Genomic DNA, 11,468 nt, shown 5'->3' on the forward strand with positions numbered 1-11,468 from the left:
TCTCTCGGAAACTGTTTACCAAATCAAGGCTTCTCATAGCCAGAACTGAAGCTCTTGTGAGAAAGATTTTGATGATGGAGAGCTCAGAGAAGATCAGCAGAAAAGGCAAGTGGTGAGGGGACTGAAAGGAGAGAGACTTCTGCCTTTGAATTATATATGTTGGCAGCATTCTGCTATCTTTGGTGAATCTCTGCTGACTGGTGTTTGTTATCTGTTCCTGAAATGTGTGGTCTCTTAACCAGGTTATTCTGTAGGTAGTGTAATTCGTAGCAGAAAACTGGGAACAATTCCTTTTAAGACAGTGGATTTCCCTTGAGGGGAAAGTATCTGTAATATGCCCAGAACTGGGATAGGGTGGAGGTGTGGTCACTAAAATGCACTGTGGAGAGGTAGGTATTATCCTGCAGTTTTTTGAAAAATCTGTATCCTCTGCAAATACAGAGAACTTACTGTACATCTCTTTTTGGATTCCTGGCATGAGAGTCTCTAGAGGAAAGACCTAACCAGGGAGCAACAAGTTAAAATGAATGACAACATCTTGAATAGCAAGAAACACTTCCAGGCAATAGGGAGACTGAAATCTCATAGGTACTTAGATGTTTGTTATTCAAGGCCTTAAAAAATTAGGTGGGCAAAACCCTACAGTGCATACTGCAGTGCCTAGAGTAGTGGAATAGATGACTTCCAAAACTTTGTTCTGGAAATATTAAAGTTGGAGTGCAAAGACTTTCACCTTGTGTTCCTGATTTATCCTGGCTATATTCAACAAAAGGTGCCATCCAGGATGTTAGAGTATCACAATGATTAAGCAGCCAAGACTAGATAGTTAAGCTTCTATATAAAATGGGATATGGTTATTTTAAGAACAGAGTACTGTAGTCAATCAGCAACAAGGTGTATTTGCTGCTGTCAGGGAGCAGTAACTTCCTTACGACCATTATAGACACATGTATTTGGCTTGATTTCATTGGAATTGTCTTTTGTCCTTAGACTGGATGACAGTGACTTAATTTTCTTTGAAATAATGAAGTAAAACTGAAGATCACACCCACCTTTTGAGGCTAGTAACTCAATTTCCTCACAACTGTGTAAATTAGTCATTGGGGGAGGACTGACAGGACAAAACATCAGTGCTAGAAGTGCAGGTCAACTTGATCTAAGGGGTTAGTGGGTTTCTTTAAATGATTAAGGGATATGCAATTTCCACCAGTCACAGAGGTCAGCTGCTTTGAAGCAATAGCCTGTGATGTACCAGCTGTGTTTTAGAACAGTGGTTTGTATATAGTCTGAGTCTAATGGCAGGACTTCTTGTGATGTTATAGGCTGACTAATGTCTGGTGTGTTTCCATGAAATTCTAGTGACTTCAAGTTAGCTGGCTTGTAGTATCTTACAAGTGAGTATAGTGACTCATTTATAGTATCATTTGCCTAAAGACAATGGTACTTTATAGTGTGTATCAAAATAGGAAACAAAGTAAGATTGCTTTCTGCATTTAAATTGGGGGAAGAGATTAGGTGACTTATTTTAAATGTGGGGTTTAGTTGCTGTTTTTAAAGAGATAGAGTTATCAATATGGGAAACTTTATTTTCTAAATGTCCTTGCAGCCAGATATCCTTGATCCTGGTAGCAGGTATTTTGGGTAGTTAGTTTTTGATGCCTGCATCTGTTTAGGAGGGGGAAGGAGAAGAGGATCTGCGTAACCATGACACAGTTCCTTATCACCGTTGCTTGCCAAGGCTTAGCGTGCCATTGGCAGGAGCCCTTTTGGTGCACCTTCTTTTGAAAAGGTGCACCTCAGTTTTCAGTGGATATCTGTGGATGCATGTTTGTGTATGTAGAGGAAAAGCTGTGGTTGCTGGTCAGTCTGTTTTGATGTTTAACCAGAGCAATCTGTAAGGTGTATAAAATCTGTACCTGCTGGTTTCCGTTGGAGACCTGTGGATTTCTGTGTGCATTGTGGTATTTGCTTCCAATGATGCCCTTGAATATCAGACCTAGGAATTTGTATGTTTTGGGGTGGGGTTTATTGGTTCTTTTTTTGTTGTGTTGTTTTGGTGAAGCTGTTCAGGGGATCTTGTAAGATAGTATCTTGATAGCTAACTGCTTGTAGACAAGGCTACAAAATATGCTACAGGAACCTCTCCCGTTCCCCCCTCAACGTTCTGTGGAGCATGATGCATGTAGGGATGATGTGAGGTAAGAAATGTGCATGTTAGCCATGCTCACCATCTCAAACTCACACCTATGAGTGTGTTATCTGTCCAGTCTAGGAAGAGGTGTCTTACCTTGTCAGGAACCTCCTCTGGGGCACAGTTGGAAGCAAAGTTATAGGAGGTGAAGCTGTATTGAAGAGAAGTGTTCCTGGTTTGGAGGTGCCATCTGTCTTTGTCCAGAGCATAACTAAGGTGAGGTTTTAGCTGGGGTTAACTCCTGCCTTGGCCATGCCAGTCAGGGATATGTGTCAGACCTAATTTGAGTGTGCTCACAGTCAGAGCTGCTGCCCTGAGGCTGTAGCAAGGCAGAGGGGGATGGAGGTGCTAGTATACATGCTCATGTTGTGGGTACAGCATACCATGACTTTCTCTAGGTAGTCTGTGGGGTTGTGGGTGAATGAATGCTGAGGGTGAGCCAGCTTTTATCAAGCAGTAGGTTGCTTGTAATGCTAAACTCTTCATCTAAGCAAGAGATGAAAGGAATCTGCAAATAACCATCAAGCTGCAAGGGAGGCTTACAACTTCTCTTTGGTACATTGATCATCTGTTGAGTATCTGTTTGCAAACTGGGCAACTGCAGACAAGCTCAGCTTTTTAAACTGGTGGCATGTAAGGGGTCTCTTTGAGTGTTGCTGTTCAGAGACTCGTGATTGCTTGTGTCCTGTCGATTTTCTGTTGCTTTCTGTTGGTGTCTGAAAGCTGCCTGGCTTTGCATTCTGTTTGTGGCAGTAGGTCTGGACCGTTCTCAGGAAAGGGGATAAAGGGTTAGCTTCGGACTTTGGATCATCACGCTATATAAGCAATAGGGCTATTGCTCTTGTTTTCCCACTGTTTAATCCCTTTTTGTAGAAGCAAGGAACCCACTAAAGGCACAACAAGCTAATGGCTTCTGGAGAAAAGAACCTTTTTGTGGACAGCCAGCCTGCATGAAAGGTCAAGATCTAGCAAGCTAAACAAGTGTAGTAGATGGAGCTTCATCCTATTTCCCATATGTAAAGTGATATATAACTCTTGCTTTCCTTTGTTCCTGGGAGTCCACCTCTGTCAGCATGGATTCCTCAAAACATTTTAAACTGTTTTAGACTTTAGAATTCTAGCTTTTGAAAGGCAGGCTGTCTTTTGTTTCCCTCACTGTGTGAGATGAATCTTACGGCTGGTCTCTCCCTCAGTCTGAGATATTCATTGGAGCATGAGAGCAAAATGGCTTCTGAAGCTGCATTTTTTTAGACCAGAGCGAGGAGGCCGTTCCCTCTCTGGACATTCCCACGGTGTCTGCTCACAGCTTAACACATTTGTATTCGGATCTAGAAAAGTGTGGTGTGGGTCAGTTGGAAAAGCAGACTCTGAACTCCTAGTTCAGTCTTTTGCTCGTGTCTACTTCATTTGTTTTGTTTCTTCACAGTAATAAGTACTATTTTCTTGTCGTCTTAGAACTTTTTGATAGAACAAGAATGAGAGGATATTCTTGTCTTGAGCACTCATCAAGCTGTTGCTAAATTGGTGACTAAACACTTAGATGAGTAATGCTGCTTCTTCTGGTGTGGGCGTGTACATTGTAATTATATGGGCGCACCAGTGTAACCTGTCATTTTTTTGTCTCCGCCTATCTCCCTCTTCTTTCTTCTTTCAGAGTACTTGAATCCTGAAAACGGAGGGCAGCAGATGTTCTCTATAAGTGATGCTTTTATTAAAGGTAAGGAGAAACTTCAAATGTTGCTGTTGTGCGGTTTTAATATGATGATGAAGACTCCTCAATACTCCTTTAATAGGGCATTGACCCTTAAGAAATATTTACTTGACAGTAAATTTAAACTTATTTGTGGCAAAACCGATATATAAATTATACTCTAACTTTTTTGAATGCACTTTCAAGCTTAAATTTCTTTCACTTCTCAGATTTCTTCATTCAAAAGAACTCAAAGAAAAGCTTTTACTTTTTTTTTTTGTGTGTAAGTGGCAAGTCTGTTCACAACTTCCCCACCCACAAACTTATGTAACAGATACCGATTTTAACTTTCTGTGCAAGCAAATGAAGATGTGATATGATTAATTGCACTGCTTCTACAGAGTACCTTAAAGCTTCATCTCTTAAGTCTTTCTGGGTTTCCTGTCGTCACCACCACTACCGCTTCTGAAATGAAAGGCCATTAGAAGTAGTTGTGAGTTTTAAAACCCATGTGCCTTCCAATATCGTGGCCAGGTGCACTTGCGGGCTTTTTTCTTCCATTTAATGCTATTGATTTTGGTGAGGTCGTAAGAGGAGGAAATGAAGGGGAAACCCCAATGTCTGTGCAGCCAGAAAAATAAAGTCTCTGATTAAACTGATGCGTAGTTTTTAACTGAGCTTTTGCAGGAGAAAGGAAGGGGGGGAAAAAACAACGTAACTTCTGTGAATCTCCTACACAGCTAATTTTGGGTATGGAGCATCTGGAAGAACTTAATTGTTGTTTTTAAAGAGTGTTTGGTTTTTTTTTTTTTTTCCCCAGTAGTCCTGCTCAGATTACTATTATATAAGGATTTTGCAGTTGTATCATGCACTCTGAGGAGTTTCAAGCTTGAACTCTAAAGGCTTAAGTACTTGCTGATGAAAATGTATACACTACTAGCATAAATGACTTAAAATATAGTCAGCCATTATGAGAATGGGGAAGTTTATAACTTCCCTCTATAATATCATAGTACCTGTGTGGGAAGTAATCTAATAACTCTTTCAAAGCACAGAAAACTGTGCTGAAATAACCTCTAATTTTAGAACTGTTCTGTTTTGCAGTACCAAGGAGTTACTACACAATATAGTGATTGAAAGCAGCAGGCCCGCTCCAAGTGAAGACTGTTTTATACTGTTGAAACATGCTTTCTGTTTCTAAAACCAGAAATGGCTATAGTTCTTGCTGACATTTAGGATTTAAAAAATTGTATTCGGTGGATACAGCCTTCATTGGTATCTTGTTTATTGTAGTGGAGAGATACCTGTGTATATGATGGTTAGGTGGATGGAGGTGAGAAGATGTGCTGAGATCTTTTGAAAGTCTTGTGCCACTTTCTTCACAGAAGATCCTTGAGAATTCTGTAGTATTAAATACTGTGACATAGGCTAGATGAACCAGCCTGCTGACAGCTCCCTCTGCATCTGAGCAGCAAAGAGGTGGTGTGTGGGATCAGGGCTGCAAGTCACATAAAGGTTCTAAAGTCTGACATATGAATTGGTAGCATAGCATTTCTTTAAAATACGCTTGGGAGATGTGCTAAACCAGGCCTTTACCAAGATATTTTTGATACTTGTGCTACAGCCTGAATTAAATAAGTAGATCTTTTAATGCCACTTATACATAGATGTCTTCAAAGCAGCAGCTTTTTGTGGCTCAAATTAGTGCCTTTGACCAATGTTCTGAGTCTAAAAGGCGTTATGATTATGTATTATGAATATACATGATATTTGGAATTTGCTCCTTATTTATAGGCAAAACTGGGATATAAGATTTTTTTCACTTGTCTTAACAAACTTGGTAACAATTAAATTCCAGAAGAGAAAACAGTCTGCTCTATATTGGCAGTACAAGAATTCTAGTAGCTCACTTTTCCTTTGTACACTCACCACTGTTATACTCAATACTGTTTGCTGCATCATGTTACCATGACGTCTAGCTCAAACTTAGTATTTCAAGAGGCTTAGACTTATGTCTTAGTAAATTCTTTCCTTTTCAAAGTAGCCTTTCAGAAAGACACAGGCGTTCAACTGTGACCTTATATTAACAAGGTCTGTTTGTCTCTTGCAGAGTCATTATTCAACAGGAGGGTGGAGGAGAAGTCCAAAGAACTCTTTTTCACGCCCCTAGGCTGGCACCACAGCAATCTGGATCTGCTAAGAGAAGAGAATGGGGAGAAACAAGCCATGGAAAGGCTGCTGTAAGAAACATGTAGAAAAAGAAATTTGTGTGTCTTGAGTAAAAGTTCCTGAAGCCCCTCTATTCCACCAACTTTCAGTGGGACTTGATTTACAGTGGACGATACAAGGAACTGATCTGCATTAAGAAAACAGCATTTTTACAGTACATTTTGATTGCTTTTTTCCCCTGTGATTTTTATATATTGAAGTACCAGAGTTGACTGTAGAATGTTCTAGGCAGCTGTTCCTTCAGAGGACTTCCTGCACTGTAAATGCTAAGAAATTTACTTCTGAAATGTGACTTCAGCTAATCACTGCTCTGTATTTTTCTCACAAGAAATGTTATTTGTTTTGCCTTTTTTACAGGTCTGCTAATCACAACCACATGATGGCACTGCTTCAGCAGCTTCTGTACAATGAGTCCCTGTCACTGTCCTGGAGGGATATCATTGTACCTGTGGTCTGCCAGGTAGTTCAAACTGTACGGCCTGATGTCAAGAACAGAGATGATGACATGGATATCCGCCAGTTTGTCCACATCAAAAAAGTAAGTTTCAAACAGTGGATTTAGGGAAACAAAAGGATGCAGCTGCTGGCAGCACCCATTGTTTGAAGAGAAGAGTCCCCTTCCCACTGCCCCCAGCATGTTCAGTGGTGTAATTGGCCAGCATGGCCTTTGGATAAGGTGGGGTTCTAGGAAAAAGTTGCACAGAAGGAACTTTGAAAGGAACTTTCACATCCTGTGAAAGGTGCTTTAATGCCCTGGAGCTGACCTCTTCTAGGCTGCAGAAGGTAGCAAAGAGCAACATCTCTGTAATGACTTGCTTCCTTTTTTGGTTTCTGCTTGTTTTGTGCTTGGATTGGAGATGTACTGAATGCTGGATAAGTAGCTTGCAGGACTCTGTGTAGCAATCTACTGCCCTATAACTATCCATTATGGAGGATTGAACTGCTCCCATGCCAAGTGCAACGACTTTCTTCAGGAGGAAAACTTAATTGTTATGGGATGGTGCATCCAGTTCTGCCAGTTGGCCAAGTGTTGACATTGTCGAACTGTAAGGCTGGAGTTGTGGCAGGCAGAGTTTGTTCTGAGAGGCTGATGTGAAACTAACATCCAAGGAGCTAGTGTGACTGAGGATCAAAGGCTCGGGCTTATTTTTCTTTGGCAAAATTCACCTCAGAAGGCCTCTTTTGTTTGGAAGCCATGTAAGATATGTGGAGAGCCTTATGATTCTGCTGATAGCTCTGTGGCATCTCTTCAGGCAGCATCAGTTGTTGCTGCCTCTCCTGAAACTCTAGTTCAAAAAGCAGGTGTTCAGAGGTGAAAGCTCTTCGTAGCTGTCTGCTGTTTTCACATGCTGATAACAGAAATGTCCTCTGAAACACGTTATTCGGAAGCTTGTTTCATGTTGTTTATTACTCCTGTGATTGGTTGTGACTGTAGGCACACCAGTCAAGTGTTTGATGTGTTCAAATAGTAGGTAGAGGTTTGTTTGGTTTTCTTTCCTCCCCCTCTTCCCCCCCCCTTTTCCTTTCCTTGCAATTTGTTTGTTAGTGGCAGTGGCATGTGCAAAGGCACGTGCTCCCCATGGCTTACAGAAGTTAGGTTCCCTTATTATCTTCCAGAGTGTACCCGGTTTAACAAACATGCATCTCTTGGGAGGGGCGTAGGGATCCTGGAACTTAATACTTTTTTTCATGTTGTTCTTAGTTTGCCAGACTTTAAAGGAAGAGTTGTGTGTCCAGCATGACTGTATCTGATCTTTCACCTGATAATTGAGGGTGTAGCTGAAGCTTGCACATCAGCTACAATAGGTATTCTATGTATTAGGTTTACTGCATTAGAAGTTATGGGAGTGTATGAGAGTTCTAAAAATGTTTTTTGCTTTATTAGATCCCTGGTGGAAAGAAATTTGACTCCATGGTGGTGAATGGATTTGTTTGCACTAAGAATGTTGCACACAAAAAGGTAATGCAGGATTGATTAATCAAGTGCTGGCTGTAGCGCATGCTGAGGAAACAGGTGTACTGTGACTTCCTTTTTGTGTTGTGAAGTTTCTCTCAGCGCTCAGGAGGTTTGCGAGCTTTCTCTAGTTTGAGACCCTAAACAAGAATGGCTTTTAAAACATTTATTTTCCAAGCTGCTTTGTTTTAACCCAGAGATTCGGGGGCGAAAAAGGGGGGGAGCTTTCCTCATGCATGTATAGAAAAACATCCTTTCCACCCCTACCACCCCAGAAAGCATCTAATAATTAACCCAAGTTTTAGCCAGAAAAAGGCATTTGTGGTTCTGACTTATGACAATGTACTAAAGTGAGCCTTTAAATAAGGGAGGAGGTCAAGGTAGAAGGGATCTGGATGGAGGCTCCAAAGCGTATCAAGACTTCGGGGTTCTTGGGGGTGACTGTAGAAACCTCTAGCATTGTACTCTTACTGGACAGTAGCTGTGAAATTCTAACAACTGGGTGTAACATCTTCATAAGAAGGAAGAATGTGTAGTTGGGTCTGCAGGGTGGGGATAGTTGAGACACTTTTTAGGAGGGGGGAAAAAAAATCAATCATGGGAAGTCTGTCTTTTTTTCTTGTGTACTTTTTCCCTTCCAGGTGTTTGCATTTTTGTTTTAACTATTTTTGTGTCTTTCTTAGATGAACTCTTGCTTAAAAAATCCCAAAATTCTTCTGCTGAAGTGCTCAATTGAGTACCTCTATCGAGAAGAAACAAAGTTTACCTGCATAGACCCTATAGTACTTCAGGTGAGAGTATGCTTTTGTTCTTGGTTAAAATTGCCTGAGGTCTAGTGATTCAAACAAAATGATCATCAGTGCACATCTGATTTTTTCAGTGTGTAAGGTGGAGTTGAGTGAGTGGGATTGCACAGGAAAAAGAAAAATTTCCTCTTCTAGCAGCTAGCTAAGAAAACTGCTGCAGTAAATACAGTACGAACTTGTAGTCTTGTGCTGAGGGTTTTTGTCATCAAGTTACATGTACTGAGATTATGATCCTCACAATTAAGTACAGCATTTTAGAAAACATGTTTTGTTTTTAATGATACACTGTATAAGGAACATACGGTTCAGAAGGTCAGAGATAGATATGGTTTAGGAGGTCAGAGATAAATATGGTTTAGGTGCACGAAGAAATATTAGAAAAGTTCGTGTAGGTGAGGGTTAGGTTGTACCTATGTTATTTCTTGTCAGGCATGAAAAAATGGGACAACAGCCAACCTAATGAAGTGACAAACTACAAAATGTCACTTTGGAACAGGTGCCCTGCCCCTGTGAGCAGGGAGGTGCCTTAAGTATGAAAATGTTGAAATGGATAGACCTTTTCTTTAACACACTGCATTCCTGTCTGAAAATCAGTCTTCAGGTGTTTGCCAGGATGCTTGTAACAAGGGTATTTGCCCTACTGAGCTTGGGCCATAATGTTTGTTTCTGTATTTGGCTATTTCCTTAGCATGCATTTAAGACCACTTCTGTTTGGTCATTAATAGACAGGATTACAGGTATGAAAGTTTTAGCAATAAAACTTGTCTCTGCCTAGTGAGTTGGTTTTCTAGTAAAAGCTTAAACTGAGACCTGTCCTTTCTCTGAATGGGGGTAGAAGTATCCACTATACTTTCTAAATATTGGTCTCTGATTATTTCAGTGTCTGCTTCAGAACATGATCATAATTGTTTGTGTATCTGCATTAAAGTCCTATAGGACAGAAAATACTACAGAAATACTAGTTCAATTGAAAAGGTTAGCTTCTAGCAAAAGCTTTCTTTGCTACACTAACATGAACGTTTGTGTTCTGAGGAGCTGGCAAGCTGCTTTTGTGGTATCTCTTGCGCAGAACTTTTGAAACCTGACTAATGTGAGCTGCAATAACACAATTGAGAATACCTGGCGTGGGAAGCTGTATACTCTCTCTAGCAGTGGAGGCCTTTAGTTCTGATACAGTTGCAGCTCTGCTTTCTCTTTCTGTGCATGGTAATAAAAGTGTGGGAGGGATAGTGAGTGAAGCCAGAAGGTGGCCATGGTTAGAAGAGCAATTCTGCAGTGCACAGTATTTGGGATCCCACTCCAGAAGCACTGTCCCCAAGTACAGATTTAGGGACTGAGTGTCTGTGTACACAGACTTGTAGAGGCATAGAGCACTGGCATACTCTTTGTGAATGGAAGTGTCTCGGAATGCCAGCACTCAACATTAGCATGTATCTGAAGGTGGAGAACATAATTGCAAACAGCTTTGGTTAGGGTGCTCTAATTCTAGCACCTTTTGAACATAAAGCCTTTTCCCATGTAAGAATGTAAGGTGCATATACATATGTTTGGATTCTGCTGCAAGTCTCTTACTTCAGGCTCTCATTGGACTATATCCTCATGTGCAATTAGTGTATATAACAAATTACTGATAAACTGGGTGTTGTGCTGTGGGGGTGGGGAAATGTGCACAAAGGGGAACTGATGGTGATTTCTGGATAGCTGGTTTCCTTGTTTTATAGGAAAGGTCAGTATATAAATGAGAGAGAAAGTAATATTAAGCATTTAAGTGTTTTTTCAGATGGGTTTGCAGTAGTTAACTGCCATACTTTGTTCCTGTCTGCAGGAAAGGGAGTTCTTGAAGAACTATGTACAGCGGATAGTTGATGTCAGGCCTAATTTGGTCCTTGTTGAGAAGACTGTGTCCCGAATTGCCCAGGACATGCTCTTAGAGCATGGTATTACTCTGGTCATCAATGTCAAGCCGGTGAGCATTTCCTGTCAGAGTCAGGCTGGGCCTTGTGGTGGATGTCTGTAATTTCTCCTTGTAACAAGCTTCCTGGAGAAAGCAAACAGTTGTCTTATTTTTCTCCTCTAACCAAACCTGGGCTCTTTTTTAATGGTACTTCTCTTCCAAGAAGGCAAGACAGGCAAACCTAGAGAGTAACTTTTCCGCAGCTCTTCACAGCTACTTTGCTGTGTCCTTGCTTGGTAGGTCCTTGTACCCTAGCTTGGTTCTAGTTAACTCTGACTCCTATTTGTAGCAAGTACAGCATGGGTCCTCAGTGATCTCCAGAGAGCCTCTCTGTCCCTGTGAGGCAGGGTGCAGAAAGCCAAAGAGAGTGGCTGTGGGAGTTGGCTGAGCTCCTGATAGCCAGCACTATGCTGAGTGCACTGTACCTCCTGGAACTTTTTTCACTTGAACAGATCCAGATATTTCCAAGGAAGGGCACAATCTTACCCCTCACCAGAAATATTTACCCAACTGCTTTTCTGAGATTCTTGTATATTGTGGGTATGTGTTTGTGTGACTGGGTTTAACCCAGAGTTTGTGTCTCAGTGAGAGGTTTCCTGGATCATGCTGGCATTTCCGCCCCCCCTTCTCTTCTCCCTGCCCCC

The 11,468-nt window shown here is 41.2% G+C and overlaps 1 protein-coding gene across 1 annotated transcript in view; it reads left to right on the top strand.

Annotated features, from left to right (window-relative positions):
• PIKFYVE (phosphoinositide kinase, FYVE finger containing) overlaps positions 1 to 10,836 on the top strand; it is a gene marked incomplete at its 3' end in the record, with an annotated part of 37,070 nt that extends 26,234 nt beyond the window's left edge. Inside the window, exons 12-17 of the mRNA XM_009573097.1 lie at positions 3,846 to 3,908; positions 5,992 to 6,121; positions 6,468 to 6,648; positions 7,996 to 8,070; positions 8,748 to 8,855; positions 10,696 to 10,836. Of these exons, the coding sequence (XP_009571392.1) occupies positions 3,846 to 3,908; positions 5,992 to 6,121; positions 6,468 to 6,648; positions 7,996 to 8,070; positions 8,748 to 8,855; positions 10,696 to 10,836 (698 nt within the window). The remainder of the gene's footprint in view (positions 1 to 3,845; positions 3,909 to 5,991; positions 6,122 to 6,467; positions 6,649 to 7,995; positions 8,071 to 8,747; positions 8,856 to 10,695) is intronic.
• Positions 10,837 to 11,468: the final 632 nt, after the last annotated feature.

This window comes from Fulmarus glacialis, unplaced genomic scaffold (genome assembly GCF_000690835.1).
Source record: "Fulmarus glacialis isolate BGI_N327 unplaced genomic scaffold, ASM69083v1 scaffold32592, whole genome shotgun sequence".
NCBI lineage: Eukaryota > Metazoa > Chordata > Aves > Procellariiformes > Procellariidae > Fulmarus > Fulmarus glacialis.